General features: G+C 33.1%; 1 protein-coding gene across 1 annotated transcript; it reads left to right on the top strand.

The window, feature by feature from the left end:
• Nucleotides 1–5,801: 5,801 nt before the first annotated feature.
• On the top strand, nucleotides 5,802–11,942 carry LOC131862528 (protein HOTHEAD-like). Its single transcript, XM_059215002.1, has 6 exons — nucleotides 5,802–6,136; nucleotides 8,023–8,042; nucleotides 10,091–10,111; nucleotides 10,195–10,827; nucleotides 10,977–11,802; nucleotides 11,900–11,942. The coding sequence occupies exons 1-6, from the start codon at nucleotides 5,802–5,804 to the stop codon at nucleotides 11,940–11,942; spliced, it is 1,878 nt and encodes a 625-aa protein (XP_059070985.1).
• The last annotated feature ends 8,390 nt before the right edge of the window (nucleotides 11,943–20,332 follow it).

Here is a 20,332-nt window from a genome sequence, read left to right as displayed (position 1 = left end):
ATTAAAGGAAGGTAGTAAACATGCCGCCAGATTTTCTTCCCATATTTTGTCTCTTTACCTTTCATTAAGTTAATTTAGGCTAAGTAAATAAATCTATATGATCAAATAATGATAAAAATGTATAAAACGATTAATGTTTTTTTTTTTCTTTTAAATTAAATGGAGGGATAATAATTTTTATTTTTAGATATAATGATGAAGAGAATTTTTTATGTAACTAAATTTAAAATTATTATGTGTAAATAATTCAAGATTTTACAAGTTAATTAAGGATTCTTTTATAAATTTATAATTCCTTGCACATCAATTTTGTATGTTATCTGATCTTTTTTATAATTGGCAAATTTAGATTAGTTGAGTGTGTGCATTGGAGAACTAATTTATCTTGAGTTTAATTTTTGTTTATCATTAGGACGTGTTATTTAAAAATAAATTGGAGAAATTATTGGAGTATAAGGGCTAAGTTCTTCTAAGTTGACCATTTTAAATATATTGGCTCTCAAAATTGTATACCTTGCAACTTTAAATAATGCACACAAGACCTAGACCTAGGGATATATATGTTGAGCTAGAATATATGGGTAAGAATCATCATTAGACAATAAAGAGTTAGAGGCCAACAAATAGGAACGAGTTTCTACCTTGCACTTTTGGCTTTATACTTGACTAAGGTGGTTATCTTAGAGGTAAAAACAAATGAGAAATGAAAACAACATGCCTTCAAAAAAACCATAAGTAAACCCGAAGTATTTTATGCTCAGACTATAAAGCACAATTCACAAAGGAAGTGATGCAACTTAGGAGTAGATATTTTTCTTTCAAGAAAATTTTATCTAAATTAGACAAATTTAATAATAACAAGGATTTTTGGCCCTTTTCGTTGTAATGGCATAATTCATTTGGCCTCAAAATATGCTAGAAATTATTAGTATGTTAGATTTAAAAAAATTAATCTTCAAACCCTTATAATTTTTCCCTTTGGTGTCTAATAAGATAAAATAAAGGATAAATTTAACTTTTTCAATCACTCTAATCTCAAAAGTAAGCTTATATTTTCTCGGGTTGAGGGTTTTGATTATTTTGAGACCTTTGCTCCTATAGCCAAGATGGATTCCACTCATCATGAACTTTTCATTGTTCCATATTAGGGTTGGTTAGTGTATCAATTGGAGGTGAAGAGTACTTTCCTACATGGTGATCTTCAGGGGGAGACATGTATAAAGGAGTCTTTGGGCTTTGTGTGGGATTCTTATCTTGTTTTTAGAATACATTATTCATTATATGGTCTCAAACAATCTAATAGAGCTTGGTATGTGAAGATAGACAGTTTCTTGCTTGCTTCCAGATTTACTAGGTGTCACTCTAATCCCACAATTTACATTCAAAGGCATGGGTAAAACTTCTCATTCTTGTTCTCTATGTGGATGACTTGATTCTCACATAGAGTTCTCTTATCATGATTGAAGATACTTAACAAGATTTGATGGAGTTTTTTGACATGTCCGACCTTTGTCTATTGCATTACTTCCTTGGTCTCCAAGTTCATCAATCTTCTGCAAGTATTTCTACCTTCCAATAGAAGTATGCTCTTGATTTTCTTCAAAGATTTTGGATGGTTTATTGCAAGCCAATCCCTACTCCATTTTCAGTTAGGTATTGTGTTGTCTACCAGTTGTACTAGTCCATCAATTGATGCTACATTGTATCAGCAGTTGGTTGACAACCTTTTGTACTTAACACATTTAATGTAGGTAGGAACAATGTAATGTGCAAGGGACTGAGTGATACCCCTAATGTGTAAGGAACGCATGGTAAAAGATGTCATGTGAGATGCATGATGTCTCCAATGTGAAAAATGTATGAATATAAATCCAAGAATGGAATAAAGAGGAAGACATGATGCCCCTAAATGTAAGGATGTGACCTTGAATATGAAACTAGAGGGAAGGTATGATTTTTCCCCGATGAATGGATTAATGCCAAAGATATGTCAAGTGGAATGCAAATGGTATAAAGGATACACTTATACAGAATAGTGATATAATAAAGTAGGGTCAATAAGTGACTCTACAAGTTGAATGTATCAATATAGAATAAAAATGTAAATTATAAATAATCTTGGTATAGAGATGTAGGACCGATTTAAGTGACTTTATAAGTGATATCAATATGGGATTAGTATTCAAGCTCTAAAAAACATGATTTAACAATGTAGGGTCAAAGCCTACAAACTAATCAATAATGGGAAGGTGTAGGCCTTGTAGTAAAATGGGATACATAGAATATATAGGTGAATCAACGCAAACATGAACTATGATAAGGAAATATAATAAAATATAGTGGTAATTTAGTGATAATATATGTAAAAACCAAGAGTGGATATAAAAATTTTAAGGTGAAAATGTGTGACCAACCTAGCTGGTGGATAAAGGCAAGAGGGAAATGTCTACAAATTAAATATATGGAAAAATATGTGAATAAGAAAAAATTCAAAGAAACTTTTTAGCCAAAATCAGTCCCCCTAAGACACCTCAACTGGGGAAGACCAAGTGTGTGAAAAAATATAGAAAGTGAAATGGGCATTAAAGCACAATAAACCTATGGTAAGTAAGAAAAGTCTAAAATGAAAAAGTAAATAGGAAAAATAAAAAAGATATAAAGGTAGAAAGGAAATGTAAGTGATAGGTATATATGGATATAAGCTTAAGTGATGCTCATAATGCTTATAATCCATTAAAAAACAATTTGGGTGCCCCCTTTAACACAATTTATGTTGTCTCATCTTATAGATCATCTTTATATGGCCAACAAAATCATCTATTTCGTCAATTCATGTTCCTAATATTATTCTTGTTTTTGTCATTTCCTTATAACCCATTCATACTTATTAACACGTGGTTATGGTGGAATTTTCACCATTTGATGCTCTACAACTTTCTTTTCTTTCAACTTATTATTTTGCACACGGAACTTGAGTATTTCTTATATTGAGTCTTCCTTTTTTTTGGTATATGGTGTACAATTTTAGGCCCTTATTACTTTGTTTGTTGTTTCATCGTTTATTTCCTTTGTAAAACTTGAAACATAGCCTATGCCAAAATGGGAGCTTTAGAGCAAGGTATGGACATCCATCAAAATTAAGGGGTGTTATTTTTAGTTGACTAGAAAATTGCACTTGTTAAGACACTTGGCACATGATGATTCACACATCTACACCTTGGCAATCTTAAAGAGGCAAATCTCACCATTACAAGGACATGACCCACTAGTTTACCACACTTGATCTCGCGAGAAACTTAATAACATTCATTTAAGTATCACATTATGAACATATTTCCACAACATAAATGAGGTATTTCCACTCCAAATCGACAACATCTTTTCCTTACTATGTTCACATGGGGTCTATGGTTAGTCTTTGAATTCCATGGCCCACGGAATAAATTTCTGCACACTACACAAACCGTTAATGTATCCAAAATAATAATAACACAAATTTAATCATTGCATTCACATTAACAATAAATATAGTGCAATCCTTTCCCCAAGTACAAAATTCAAGCATCCAAATTAACTGTGGTGATCATAACTGATCATGCACAAGATCGTTGCCTAAAATTTTATAAAGCAATCAAAGAAGTACTTGATATTCTACATCGTATTCGGAAAATGCACGAAATCGATTAAATATTATTTCATGAAGCAAGCATAACAATTTAATAATCCTCATGGTATTGGAAACATGGATATAATTATGACAATCTAATTCCATAATTAACTGTAATCATCCTAATGATTCGCATTGCAGTGTAAACATGAGCCTACTCATCAAGGATTGCTAAGTCTTATAAGGTCCATAGGTGAAATAATAATAGATTCATTCTATTTACAATCATCATCATAAAAATTAACTATCTCATTTCTTCAAGCGTTCAAGACTCAACATCAAAATTATTATCTAGGTAATTGAACCTTCATTTGGCCTTCACGATGCTTGTTCTCTTAACACCATCATAAGGTATCCTTCCTAATCACATCATCATATCAATTTTTGATGAGGGTATAAGGACTTTCTAAGAAGAATAATCTGTCTAATAGCGAATTGTAGCAGAGCTCATTTTAACTATGTAAGATTTCATCAAAGGTTGTTTCAAGTGTATATGATCATATGATTTAGCTATCTTATCCTGCAATTACAATTAGAATCCAAATCTGACAAGATTCCAATCTCTAGGTATGATACTCAAATGCAATGTCCAAAAGTATCACTTAAATGAAGGTATGTAGTGTTTAAGGAAATCTTGTGAGAGGAATCGCAATGTGGAAGTTAAATATATGATGAGAGAATGCAAAAAACGGAAAGAAATGTACCCTAAGTCCATTAAAAGAGAATGGTAAGGTAGACTTCAATCCCAAAATGTGTCTGAAATCAAAATATATTTTTAGACAAAATCCAAGGAGATGGAATAGTGGTTAAGATTAATGAAGCTTTCAGGAAGGTGGAGATTTATTGGAGAGTTGTGTTGAAAACCCTTTCATGGAGTTATCAAAGTGGTTTAGAATAAAGGAAAGAAATAGCTTATGAACACACGAAAAAACCAGCACAAAAGGTGAGAAAAGATTGGAAAACGAATGCTAAAGAAATAGACATCATTGATATTCAACAAGGAGAATTTGTGTTCAACGTAGGAGGCAAAAAAATGGTGATAGATTCCTAATCAAGAAGGCAAATGGAAAATGTCTAAGAGAGACGGAGAGGGAAGCAAGAAAGAAACACATTGTATCCAAAATGAGCATGGAATCTTTGTTTTGAGATACACAAAATATCATAGAGGATTAGGCTAAGGAACATTTTCCACTTACCCTCTTCATTTTATGTATAAGTATTCAGGGTAACAATTTTGCATATGAAAAATCATTATTTTGTCTATTTTCATTTTCTTATTTTTGATATTATTTTGCAAGTATTGTAGGTTGTGTATTTCTTATATGTTTTCCTTCATAGATTCCATACTACTAGGTTTGGATTTTAACCTCGTATATGTGAAGAATAGACTTAATAATAATGTCTTTATGAAGTTACTTGCAACATATATAACATTCAATGGGGTGGATAAAGGTAACCCTGGGTCAGCTGGCTGAGGGGGAGTTGCTTGTGACCATGATGGTAGGCTTGTTTCAGTAGGGGTGCTTCAGTAGGGGCAATCCCACTGGGCGCCTAGACAAACCACCATATCGAAGCTAAAGCTTCTTACACTGGGTTACATATGGTGATCAAAGAAGGGTTCAAAAAAGTCTGGCTCGAGAGTGATTCTCTAAATATCATCAGGTGTGTTAGTGAGCAAAGTGAGCCCAACTGGACCATAATTCAATTAATTCAAGTTTGCCATATCATGATTAATAAAATTGATGATTTCATGATCTCCCATGTTTATCGGGAAGGTAATAGGCCAGTGGACCACCTGGCTAACATAGGTGTGGATTATGTGGACATGCGATGGTGGACGGGAAAGGAAACTTTCCTGATACAATTGTGCCAACTGACGAGAAAGGACACTGAATGCATTGGCCAATCATATCTCTTTAATAATTTTAGAATGCCAAATGAATTAAATCTTTCATGGGATTTTCGTTCAAATTCCAAAGCCAAGTTTTCTATATCCTTGTTTTGTATCTAGTTTTTCATTGCTTGGCTTTGGTTGGGTTTCCATTGTTGCAAAGATAACTTTCTAATGGGAGGTGACAAGAACATAATAGAACCTACCTCCTATGAGAGATGGGAAAAGAACAGAGGGCTATGGATGGAGATTACTGATGGGGTCCTTGTTTCATATCTTGAGAGGCTTCATGGCAATGATCCGAAAGTGACAGAGGATTTTGTGAATGGTTTGGAGAAAGGCATCCTCACGACGTTTGGAGTGGAGTTTAGAATTGATGAAACCTTCGTCATGGAGATATCTTCTTTGCAGATGGAAGGCAACAATTTCTATAGAGAAAGGAAGGTGGTGAAAGAAGCCATTGCGGCTTTCGTTGACAAAGATAGCGAGAGGAAATGGGTGAAAAATATGAAGGACGGCGACTATAACAGGAAGGAACTGAAATTACTTTGGGCGGAGATGGCCGCAGTGATTATGAGGTACATTACTCTTGATAGACGCTATGCCAATATTATCTCTTACCACTTTATGATATTAAACCATTTAGGGCACAAGAAAAGAATTTCTTTGTCTTTCTATCTGTTATCTTCTCTTGAAAATAGCTTGGTGAATCATGCCAAAAATGGTGATAACCCTGTTCTGCATGAGTGATGCAAAGGCTCGTCTCCATGACTAAAATCATCCCTCCATATCAGGTTCAGACACACATCAATTTCTTTTGTAGCAACACTCACCTAAACACACCTCAAATACATAGGTTTTCTCAAACCAATAGGCTACACAAACCACAATGCCAAACTCTACACGTCAACACCTTTAGACACTTTGGAATTATAATTTTGATATTAAAAGACCACACATAGTCACCATTCACATAAAAAAATCATGAAGTAGTTTTTTGCAACCTTCTTGTAGTGGTAGTGACAGGAACTCACGTAGACATGGCGGTTTCTAGAAATTGACTCATTTGAGATGAATTTTTCTAGTAAGAAGGAATTTTGTTCACAACATCATAATATATCCGTACACCAAGTGTCAGGTCATTATTTGACTATACATATCTATACCAACACATTTTCTAACTATAGATCTGGTAAACCATTTTCTGAACAGGCTGCTTTCACAAAAATGATCATAACTTGCTCATTTTTACATTAAATTCCATCAGAATTGAAAAAAATGAAAGTAGACTCAATTTTATTTCCATAAATGTGACATTTTAACAATAATCCTTCCATAAAAAATATAACAAAGATTTGTAACACACAGGAATTAGAGTTTTACCAGTATGTACCATTGTCAAATAAGCATTTTGACATCATTTTGCATGTGCCAACCTTAACTTGAGACCCTGAAACCAAAACTTAAACCCCCCACATCTTCGTCCAACAATGATGTTCATTATGTGTAAGATATCGAGATGGACAAATAAGAGTCTGGTATGGCTATGGACTGGTGGGAACTCAATGTCTCGGATGATTCCATATGTCATCCCTCTTCGTAGGAGGGCCCCCAATGAAATATTACACCTACCACTGGAAGAAGCAAAAGAAAAAAACACCCCAGAAGGGCTGCCTGTAAGTATAAAAACCCAAATTACAAGATTCGGGGCCACCAAATACGAAGAAGTCCAAAACTGGAAAAATTGGGGAAACCAAGGGAAAGCAGACGGAAATAAAGCTGGAAATCCCCATTAACACTGAACAAGGGGAACAGGGGGAACAGGGGGATACCCAAAAAGATTCTTATTTTGGTACTCTCCTTAACAGCGCTGTCAAAAGCTAGGAGAATTGCTTTCTTTGGGTCAGTAAGGAGATTAATTTGTTAAAGAATGGAATTAAAGATATCATTAACAATTTCACTGAGACGCCCATGGAAAGCAGGACGAATAAACTTCTCTGAATGACACAGGAACTCATAGAAGATGTAAAGACCATGAAAACAGATCAGGAATCAAGGATTGGTCAGTTGGAGATTAGCTTATAACAAATTAAGGGTAATCTGAAGAACCTGGTGGATATCAGTAGGGAAGCCATGAATAACAGTGCTCGGGGTCTTAAAGAGGTAAATGCGATGATAGCGGATCAAAGAGCTTAGACCAACAGAAGCATTCCATCCTCTGACATCAAATGGAAGAAGAGAATCCAGGAACCAAACTTGCAGGGTACGAGACTTCAAACCACCACAGGTCCCTATACAAGGACTAGAAGCAGGAACCAGGAGAATAATACCTCCAGGTTCATCATGGATGAGCTCGAGGACATCAATAAGAGGGTGACTCAAAAGAATTCGAAGATGAAGTAATCTCTGGTCGAGTGAGTAACTTTAAGTTTTTTCTTGTTCTATTTTTTTTTTTGTTGTGTAGGTTTGGCCACTGTTTCCATGGTTGTTATGTCATTCATTACAGACTAGTTAGTGACTTCTTATGTTTGTTGTGCTCTTTAACTTTGGGTTTCGGGTCCCTGTAAAACCCGTTTATCTCAATCAAAAAAAATCCATCTATAACATTCACAAGATAAGATACCACTCGTAGTTATACGAACAACCTCACCTTATAACTATTTATATAGCAACAATAGGATTATATTTTAATTATAAATTATCAATAAGTTAAATTAACTCGAATAATTGTCCTATGTGTGGACATTACAAGTCCCAAAAAAAATTCTCATCTATAACTATTCAATCTAGTTAGAATATGTATCAAATTGATGCGAAAACTGTCTTCTTGAATGAGAAGTTGGATGAAAAATTATATATGGTGTAGCCTCAATTTTTGTAAGTTATTAGGTGTGAACATGTAGTTTGCCAACAAATTACGGCTCCTACATTATTTCCTAAGAGTTGAGTTTTGATAATATGATTTTAGCATCTTTACAATTCAAATTATATACGCCATAAATCTTTTGGAGCATTTTGGAATTGCAAATAGTAACTCATATTCTCCAAGTATTGAGATTGAGTTGAAGCTATAAAAATAGGTTACAACTCCCTTATCAGTCAAGAGCAGCAAGCACAACCTCAAAGGTCATTTTCATTCTGCTGGAATGAAGTTGACCTTTCTAAAGATGGATGCTTTGCTTGGAGGATTCTAACAAAAGACAAATTAATCAAACTTGGGATTGTTGATCCTTTTTGGTGTGTTCTTTGTGGATAGGCTCAAGAGGATGTGGATCACCTTCTATTACAATGTTCCTTTGCACAGTCCTGTTGGGCTCACATCATTAATAAAATGAATTGGATTTATCCCTTATCAGAGAATCTCTGGGATATATTCACAAATTGGCCTTCACTCTATCATCAATCATTTTTTTCTTGCATCTGGAAATTCATCCCTCCTAGGATCACCTAGTGGGAAAGAAACAAGAGGATCTTTAGATAGGAACCTTCAAGCTTATCTCGGGTCTTGCAGAAAATTGAAACTTCTATTTCAGAAGTAGTAAATGCATATGTAGCAAAATCCAAATCAATCAACTCTTCGTTTTCAGATTGGGATTAAAAAATCCTTCAATCCTGGGAACACATTAATCTCCCTTTTACGGGAAGCTCTTTCCAACCCCCCAAAAGAACAATAGATAGATTAAAAATCAATTGGATTCGTCCTCTGAAAGGTAAGTTAAAGTTAAACTTTAATGGGGCAACCAAACACAATGCACGCAAAGCAGGTGGTGGGTGTGTAATTAGGGATCATAAAGGAAATATTCTTGTAGCTTCAGTACTTCCATTCCTGGATGGTTATAATAATATGGCAGAAGCACATGCCCTTCTCCAAGGTCTCTTGTTGACTAAATCCTTTCAAATTTCAAACATCTTAATTGAGGGTGACTCTTTGCATTATCAATTCTCGTAGAAAGAGAATCTTGCACAATTGGAGCATTCAATATGTGTTGCAACAAGTCTGGCTGACCGTATGTTAATATGTATAAACGTAGATAGACGTTGACCATATGTTAATATGTATAAAATTACGAATGAAACCGTATGGGCTGCAAGACAGACATGTTACATTTCCACTTGCCCTTGACTGGACTTGGTAAAAGACTCTTATGCAAGATGGTCCATTATTTTATTGTTTTAATTAAACCGAAGACAGTGGAGGGATGATAATTCAACAATAATTGGTTGACAAAATTTATTTCATTTTCTAATTTGAACTTTTCAATCACGGGATTTGTTTGACAAAACCACCAAGGACAATATAAAATTTGGATAAATATGCATAGTAAATTCTCGATACTATCCATATGGATAGATACGCGTGAACTGTTCTTATTCTATTTCAAAGACAATATCTATAAATAAGTGCAACGATTGCAAATACATCACAAAACATTCATTCGAAGAAGAATTAGACTGGTTAATCACATTCAGTATGGAGAAATTATTTCTTCTGATTTCATGCCTGCTGATGTTTACACATCAATTCTGTTCAGAAGCAGCAACATCTAATCCGGGTGGGTAAAAACTTTGGAATCAATATAGTTGTTTCTTAGCATAGGATTGTTTTTGACATTGACGATTCTGTGTGCAACTGCAGAGTACCCATATTCGTTTATGACAGCAGATGCTCAAAAGGCAGCTTCAAGATCATATGATTACATTGTGGTTGGAGGAGGTACAGCGGGATGTCCCCTGGCAGCAACTCTCTCACAGCACTACTCTGTTTTAGTATTGGAGAGGGGAGACTCTCCTTACGGAATTCCCGATGTGGAGGATTTCAGAGGGTCTCCCACAACTAATCCCAAAGTAGCGCAGGGGTTTGTCTCAGAAGATGGAGTGCAGTTGGTACGGGCGAGAGTTTTAGGAGGCGGATCAGCCATCAACGGTGGAGTCTACAGCAGGGCGAGCACTGAATATATTCGGAAAATAAAGTGGGATGAGAAACTTGTATATGAGTCATATGAATGGGTAGAACGGTTGAATGCCTTCCAACAATACAAGCTTTCTACTTGGAATTCTGCTACCAAGGATGGGCTTCTTCAAGCTGGAGTTCTTCCTTACAACGGCCACACTTTCGATCATTTGGTTGGCACCAAGATCAGTGGCTCAATCTTTGACGAGAATGGAAAGAGACATACAGCCGCAGATCTACTCCAGTATGCAAATCCAGAAAATATTGTAGTTCTTCTCAATGCTACTGCCAGCAGAATACTCTTCAGTTTGGGATCAGGTACCAATTCATATTTTGCTTTCAGAATTCCCCTACCCTACTTTACTTTGATGAGTATTCCTTTTATTCTTTTACAAAATATTCAGAAATATATTTCATATATCCATCTATGTGTATGCATGTAATATTATCAACAATCTATATTGCAGGAAAGCCAAAGGCTAGCGGAGTGGAGTTCAGAAGCAATAATGATGGTCTCATTTATCAAATTTCACTTAACCAATTGTCAATCAATAGTGAGGTGATTTTGTCAGCAGGAAGCATAGGTAGCACTCAACTTCTCCTCTTAAGCGGAATTGGTCCAAAAAGACAACTCAAAGAAATGAATATTCCTGCTCTTTTAGATTCACCTTTTGTAGGTAAACAAGTTCAAGATAATCCTAGTGCAGCCTTTACTATAGTATCCTCGAAACCACTTGAAGATTCTTATTCACAATTAGCGGGCATTTTAGGCAATTCCCAAAATTACATCGAAAGTGGTAGCCTTGTCCAACGGAATAATGGTACAAATACACAATATTTAGGTGTTCTTGATATTAAGTTGGCATTTCCCTTATCAAGGGGTGATCTTTGGCTTAAAAGCGTAGACCCTCGAGATAACCCCTATGTTCGTTACAACTACTATTCACACTCTCTTGATCTACAAAGATGTGTGAAAGGTATAAAAGTAATGGTTAATCTGAGTATGTCATCTTCTATCCAAGAGTTTGCATTTACTGATAGTGGAAATTCCAAAACACTCCAATTCCTTGGAATAGCATTACCAAAGAATCAATCAAATGATGATGCCTTGGCGAAGCTTTGCAAAGAGGCACTAGGGACATTTAACCATTATCATGGAGGTTGTCAAGCTGGTTTAGTGGTTAATGAAAGGTATCTGGTGAAAGGTGTTGATAATCTCAGAGTTGTGGATGGCTCAATTTATAAGGATTCCCCTGGTACCAACCCACAAGCCACAACCATGATGCTTGGAAGGTATTTATTTTTATTAAAAATTTTATTGCATTATTTCTTTTTCGATTCTCACAAAATATAACATTAACAATACATTTTGATCATGCAATATGTGCAGGTATATGGGAATTCATATCCTTCAAGAACGCACAATCTCTTAAAAATATGAGAAGACCATGTTGAAATAATTGGCACGCTTGTTGTGCTCACATTCATTTATCATAGAACTAAATAATACCAAACATGGTAATGTTTTTGATAAAGTGTGAAATTGTAAATAATTCAATTTTACCTCTCATTTCCTATCAATATAAATATTTTCCAAGATAGCACATTGTTATGAAATTTACAAGAATAAATTTAATTTGAGCTTTGATTAACTTTCATACAAAAGTGCACTTTCTTTTTTAATTGAATTGATATTATAACAAAAATACATGTTCCAAGGTTTTATGAATAAAGGAATGCATAATTTTTCTTATAATTTATTGTTATATGATGATGTAAATGTAGAAGTGTTTAATTTGGTATTTACTTTTTACACTATATAGTACTTCTTTTTTTGTTTTGTTGGCTTAATTATAAGTTATGGTGAGATGTATGTTTTTTAAGAAAATCATGTTAAATAAATTTACGAAATGAACATGTGAAAAGGATAAAATTATTACAATATCACTTCTTGGCCAAAATGTTTGTGCATAACATAACTAAAATGAATTGTACAATAGTATGATCACAAATTCTGCATACCCATGCCATTTGTCATTTAGTTTTATGCCTATTTTGAACAAATATATTAATTCAAATACCCAATCGCAAATGACACAATAGTGTGTGAATTTGGGCTCATTTTACTAGCCTCATGACCTATTTGTAAACACAAATATCTATATAAACCTAGCATTAAATAATATATTGACAATAGACACACCACTAAATTCATTTTACCTACATTGTTATCTCACTTCTCTAAACATATACCTCCATTTCGGTTCTTTCTACCTAGATCTAACTTATATTCTATATCAAGGCAACTACATAATTGTAAACTTGTCTCTTTCCAATTTGAATTTAAAATTTCATATTTTTGGTACATCAACCTCCTTTGTCCATGTAAAAGTAAAGATCTACGCTAGAAGCATTTATGAAAGAATTGTCAACTTCACAAGCTAAAAGTGATATTTATATTTTAAATTTCAAATTAACTTGAAATAATGAAGAAATTTTAACGTAAGTTATGTTTATAATTTTTATTTTTATAAATATTAACATGATATATTTTTTAAGAAATTTTAGAATAAAATTTGAATGCTTAATTACACACACACACACACAGATATATATATATATATATATATATATATATATATATATATATATATATATATATATATATATATATATATATATATATATATATATATATATATGGGTCAATGGAACGTCACAAAAAAAGGAGAAACACATTTTCAAGGAAGAGTATCCCAATACTTATAATTGGATCGCAATGGTGTTCCACATAGTAAATTTAATATTTTCCTCTTGGGAATAGTTTATAAGGTTACAAGTCCATGCAAAAAAAATTATTTTTTTGGCAACTATATTATAGATGGATTTAGTTTGATGGAGATTGACTCTTTCATCCAACTTGTCTTTGATAGAGGTAGGTCGTTTACAATAGTTTCTTCATTTCTTAATGCCACGGATACGGATAAAATATGTTCCATTCGATAGTGCTATCTTTAATGCTCTATCTAAACTAAATTGGTGAAGGTTGTTCCATTCGATAGTGCTTATGAAGTTTGGAAATGATTGAAAAACATAGGTATGAAGGAAATTATAGAGATAAACTAGCTAACATGCAGACTGCAATATGAGAACTTAAGGATGAAAGAAGGTGAAGACATAACAAGTTATTTTCAGAATGTTGACGGTGTAGTGAATGACATCAAAGATCTTAGCGACACCTTGGATGATAAGGATATGATGGAAAATATTATGAGGACTTTACTAGAGTGTTACAATGACAAGATTTCTTCCATTGAAGAAACTTATGATCCCTCCAAGTTCACCAGGGAATGATTGTATGGCACCATGACTACATTCGGGATGAGGAAGTTTGGCAAAGACAAAGCAATAACTGAGATAGCCTTTGAAACCCCAAAAGATATGGATGAAAATTCAGATGATGCGATCCTAGATGAAATGGAAGCAAAAATTTGTAAGAAAGGTAAAGAGAGGAACCAACAAGTATAAAGGTGTGTTACCTATTAAATTTTTTAAGTGTGGAAAGATTGGTCATTATGCATCTAGATGTCCAAACAGAGGAACAACACAAAAGTTTAAAGAAAATAAAGAAAATTCAATAAGAAATCCTATTATGTTAAAGATGATGTTGGTATTTCCGATGATGAGTCAGAAGTGTTGGCATTGGATTGTCATTGATGTGAATAGATATAGTAGTGGGTGGAGATGTAGGAGGATTAGTGCCCCAGAGGAAGATTAGATTCATTGAGATGGTGGTGTATCATACTAGCAATTAGTTGAGTAGATTTGATTGTACATGTGCTAGTTGTACAAGCATGTAGCTAGTAAAGGCATTTAGTCTAAGGCCACAAAGAAGACAATTGGGAGTTTTCTTGGTCGTGGAATTAGACAAAGAAGACATGGGTCATAAAGTGGTGAAGGCATTGGACAAACTGGCCTAGCTCAGAAAAAGTGTAGTTGCAGTAATACATAATACATCGTGTTAGTGACACAATGTTACAGGGATAGTATAATACATCATATTATCACTATCATTGTTTTGTGGTCAAAACTCCACATTGACCAAAGGTAGTTGGGTATGTGCAAGTTCATGGTGGGCCAAACATGCCCTTAAGTGGCAATGAAAAAAACAAAACAGAGTTAGGCAACTTGACATAAAAATTTGAATAAGCTACCAACATTATTTCAAAAATATGTAAGAATAGAATTTGTATCAAATTGAATCTGGTTTCTAATCTAATAGTTCTTTTTAAAAAAATTAAAAATCTATTTGAATAAAATTTGAAATTTCAATGCAGCAGTACATAAATTTGAAGGAAAAGGTAAGAAGCGAGTGTCTGTCAGACCATCCTAATCACAATCAAATCATAAAAATATTTTATAATATTTTAGTATAAGTAGGAGACTCATGTCTGGATGTGATACATAATTTTTTGTATTTTTTTTTATATAAATAATTAATTATGATTTTTTTAATATAACTTTTTAAAAACATAAAACACTCGTATGTTTGAGCACCATAACTTGGTCAAAACTTTATGAAATTCAATTTTTCTTTTTTCTAATCCTATAATATATAAAGAATAGAATGTGACGCATGTTTCTGATTCAAAAAATGTGATACCGTTAGAAATTTATAGATATTTTTCAATCGACCTATCAATCAGAACTTTAGTAAGAATATCACCACTTTTTGGCCCCTCGTGGTCCTACACATACCCAGTTGTGAAACTGTGACAAGAGATAAGAAAAGTGCATAACAAACTATGTTTGGGATTACCGCTATTTCACAGGTCAATGTTTTCAGCTAACCAAGCTAGCTGCGAAACTGCAACATGAGAAAGTAGAAGTGCATAACACGTGGAGAATGTTATCCCTATTTTTCGATCAACTCTCTGCATTGACCAAAGGAAGATATGAAACTGTGATAAGCACATAACACGCAATTTCACTATTTCATGGTTCAACTCTTGGCGTTGACGAAGGTAGCTATGAGACTGTGAAAAGGCATGTGTATCAAATGAGATCTTTTAGTCTGAACATCAAACAAGAAGAAGAGAAAATGTTGGGTAGATTTGTAGCTGAAAATATATTTTCAAAAGTAGAGGTTGGATGAAAAGTCAAATTTTATTGCAGAGATTGTTGAGAAAAGAAAGAAGAGTATTTAATGTGGACGCCTGCAAATCTGAAATGAAAAGACAAGAAGAAAAAAATTTGTAGCTGAAACTCTTTATTTTTTAATTTCTCTTTTGGAGGGAAAACTGGGTGTGCCTTTATTAACAAAAAAGAAGTGAAGTAAGTAGGCGTCAAACGAAAAACAAGAAGAGAAAGTGTTGTTGGCATGAAAGTAAATAATCTCTACAAGAATGAAGGAAAGAGAACAAATAATCTCTACAAGGCTACTAGAATGGAGTTCACAAGAATTAATGATGCCCTAGCTTATCAAGTGTCACTTAATCAATCGTAGACCAATAGTGAGGTGATTTTCCCAACAAGAAGCATAGGTAGCCCATAAATTCAATTCTTAAGTAAAATCAGTCCAAGAAAACAACTTAAAAAATTCAATATTACAATTCTTTTAGATTTGCCTTCAAAAAGAAAACATGTTCAAGATAATACAAGTACAAGATTCACTATAGAATCTCGAAAACCACTTTAATTTGCTTATACATCGGCAGTGAGCATTGTAGACAATTCACAACTCTACATCAAGAGTTTTACCTTTATCTAAGAAAGTAATGCCACAAATATAAAACATTCCGCTTACGTAAGGTTTATCCTTTATGCTAAGTGCTCATTATACAAGGGAATAGACTATTTATATTTATTTGCCCGTGAGCTTGAAATCATTTTAAGCGGAGGCCGACGTTAAATTCTTTAAATCTCAAAAAAGTTCAAGATAATCCTAGTGATGGCTTCACTATAGTATCCTCAAACCCACTTGAATATTCTTATACACAAGTAGTGGGGATTTTAGACAATTCATAAAATTACATCGAAAGTGGTAGCCTTATCCAATGGAATAATGGCACAAATACACAATATTTAGTTGTTCTTGATATTAAGTTGGCATTTCCCTTATCAAGGGGTGACCTTTGGCTGAAAAGTGTAGATCCTCGAGATAATCCCTGTGTTCGTTACAGCTACTATTCACACTCTCTTGATCTACAAAAATGTGTGAAAGGTATAAAAGTAATGGTTAATCTAAGTATGTCATCTCCTATTCAAGAGTTTGCATTTATTGATAGTGGAAATTTCTGGAAACACTTCAATTCCTCAGAATAGCATTACCAAAGAATCAATCAAATGATGATGCCTTGGCCAAGCTCTGAAAAGAAGCACTGGGGACATTTTACCATTACGATGGAAGTTGTCAAGCAGGTTTAGTGGTTAATAAAAGATATATGGTGAAAGGTGTTGATAATCTCAGGGTTGTGGATGGCTCGATCTATAAGGATTTCCTTGGTACCAACCCACAAGCCAAAACCATGATGCTTGAAAGGTATTTATTTAGCTTAATAATTTAATTCGATTATTTATTTTTTAATTCTCTCATTATATAACATTAACGGTACATGTTGATCATGCAATATGTGCAAGTATATGGGAATTCATATCCTTCAAGAACGTACAATCTCTCAAAATTTTGAGAAGACCATGCTGAAATAATTGGAACACTAGTTGTACTTTCATTCATTTATCATCTAGAACTAAATAATACCAAACACGGTAATGTATTTGACAAAGTGTGAAATTGTAATTTCAATTTTACCTCTTACATCTTATGAATATAAATACTTTCCAAGATAGCACATTGTAATGAAATTTACAAGAATAATTAAATTTGAGTTTCAATTAGCTTTCATACAAAAGTGCACTTTCTTTATAAATTAAATTCATATTATAACAAAAATGCATGTTGTAAGGTTTTATAAATAAAGAGATGCATATTATGAGGATGTAAATGTACAAGTGTTTGATTTGGTAATTATTTTTTACACTATATAGTACTTACTTTTATTGTTTTGCTGGTTTATTTAAATGTTATGGTGATATGTATATTTTTTAAAAGATAAATTATTTATCATATTAAATAAATTTGCAAAATCAACATGTGAAAAAGATAAAATTCTTAAAATATCACTTCTTGGCCAAAATGTGTGTGCATAGCATAAGTAAAGTTAATTGTACAATAGCATAATGGAAAAATTTTCATACCCATGTCATTTCTCATTTAATTTTATCCCTATTTTGAGCTAATATATTAACACAAATACACAATCACAAATGACACAATGTTGTGTGAATTTGGGCTCATTGTACTAGCCTCATTATCTATTTCTAAGCACAAATATCTCTATACATTTATCATTGAACAATCTATTCACAATAGACACAACACTAAATTCATTTTAACTACCCAACTATCACACTTCTCTAATCATATACCTCCATTTAGTTGTTTCTACCTTGATCTAACTTGTATTCTATATCAAACCAAGTACAAAATTGTACGCTTGTCGCTTTCTAATTTGAATTTCAAATTTCACATTTTTGGCAAAACAACCTCCTTAATCTATGTAAAAGTAAAGATCTATTTTAGACACTTCTATAAATGAAATTTCAATGTAGGTTATGTTTGGTGACACTTATACTGCATTATTTTTCATGTAAAACCCTAGATTTCCATTTTTTGAATACCAAACTCGAGTTATAATCCTTATAATTTCCAAGATGTCACATTTGATACTTGAATGTAAATATGGTGGACTTTTACATCATTTATATACTGTACAAGACAATTGATCTCCTCAAAGGTGTAGTTGCACAAGAAGGAAATTTGAATATGATCGGTGTACAGTTGGTACTGTAATCATCATTGTAGCACATCCCTATAACCCTTTTAAAGTTACACATGAAATTGCATTTCCTTGGAGCCTTTCTAATGTTGGTTGTCATGCAACCCAATGAGACATGATACAAATAAAGAAATGTATATAATCAAAATAGGGATCCACTATGCAATGGGTGTGTTTTGGGTTAGATTATGTGTTTAACATTTGTGGTTATATTTCTTCTAACTATTTAGGGAATTCTCCATTGATTTATTAGAGATAGAAGTGAAGGCCATTTTATCTACCTCAATAATTCATTAAAATGTTCCGTATATGATTATAAATTGGTTAAAAGCTTCCCTTGAATTTGATATCCATGGTGCTTAGTAAGAGGTATATATTTTGGGATTCAAAACTAAAAAAAAATTGTGACCAACACTATCAAGATCTAATAGATTTGGATAGACGGAAATGTGCTCTAGTTAGGACAATGGATCCTTCAGGGTATAACTTTTATTCTCCCTATTTTTATACCCTACAAGAGTGTATAGTTTAGGTTATCCCTTAGTGTGCTGAAATCCCTATTTATACCTCATAAAAATAAAATAAATTAACACTTATTTTTTACCCCCAAGATCACCCTAGAATGTGAGGGGAGAACACACACATGTAATAGTTTGGAATTGAACTTAGACACTTGGTAATTATAAAACCCAAATCAAAGTGTATGGTTAATTTAACTCCTCAAATTCAACTCTAATAAAGTAAGAAAATATATGATACACATTAAAAAAAACGGGGGGTTTGATAAAAGTAATATTCTTCTAATGTTGTATAAACCATAAGTTAGTATTTTTTAGTAAATATCTATGTCATATGAACCTACAAGTTATATTTTGAGATATCTTCAATATAATCTAATTCATAACACCAAAAAATTTAGTCGTGCAATTACCTAAAACTAAGGCTAGAAAGATAAAGAAGTGACATATTTACCAACATATAGGGCATATATGGTAAAATAGGCACATGTATCACAAAATTAGCACATACAATATGGAAGTTGTAGAAATATCATAGACTAGGAAACATGCATTATAAATTATGCACAAGTTCCAAGGAAATTCACATGTGTCATAGTTGCGTTTTTGCCTTCAAACTAACCCCTGACTATGTAAGCCAAATGTTAAATCTTACAATGGAAGAAAACATGCATTAGATAATATCCTAATATAACACACAAGAAGGAGAGCATTAGAAAAATAGTGATGAAGCCAAATGATAAATAAATAAAAACAAGAAACACTAACAAAATACCTAACAAATGACAATAAAACAATAATGAAGCAAAAACCACCGAACAAGGAAAAACTAGAAATTAGAAAGGAACAGCTTAGGATAAAACCTTAAAAAAAAACCTACATATAAATCATGTTATCACAAGAAATGAGATAAAAGGTACAAGTCGTCATGGCTAGAAACAACCTAGCTCAAGCAAATGAACAAAATGGCACATCAACCAAACATGCAAAGGAGCTAAAGGGGGTATAAGCTATTATTTTTAAAATAATATTAATGAAACTAGCCATCCATGAGAACAAGCCGCTATAAAGGAGCCTTTTTTAAATTATATGCAAATTAGAAGGAATGTTTTGTAAAGTAAATGTTGATAGTGGTTACAAAAGAAACATCAATTACTAGTAAATAAATATTTCTTAATGGGTTTGCAAATGGGTTTATATAAAAATGAGATCATATGTGATGGTACACCTATGGATGCATCTCATCTCTTGTTGGGAATGTTGTAACACTTTGATGTGTTTAATACCCTAAAAATTTACTAAGGTGAATCCCAATCGAAAAACCAACTAATTTTCTTACGCGAATCCCACTCCATCTTGAAGATTCCAAATTTCTTTATCTACACAAAATATGCCATATTTTCCATC

This window comes from Cryptomeria japonica, unplaced genomic scaffold, assembly GCF_030272615.1.
Source record: "Cryptomeria japonica unplaced genomic scaffold, Sugi_1.0 HiC_scaffold_44, whole genome shotgun sequence".
Classification (NCBI taxonomy): Eukaryota; Viridiplantae; Streptophyta; class Pinopsida; order Cupressales; family Cupressaceae; genus Cryptomeria; species Cryptomeria japonica.
Note: the sequence above shows the minus strand (reverse complement) of the source record. Positions and strands in the feature narration are given on the sequence as shown.

Coding starts and splice junctions, on each gene's coding strand:
- LOC131862528 (XM_059215002.1), top strand. CDS start 5,802: ATGGAGATTACTGATGGGGTCCTTGTTTCATATCTTGAGAGGCTTCAT. Junction 6,137..8,022: donor ATGGCCGCAGTGATTATGAG/GTACATTACTCT, acceptor TTTGTTGTGTAG/GTTTGGCCACTGTTTCCATG. Junction 11,803..11,899: donor ACAACCATGATGCTTGGAAG/GTATTTATTTTT, acceptor CAATATGTGCAG/GTATATGGGAATTCATATCC.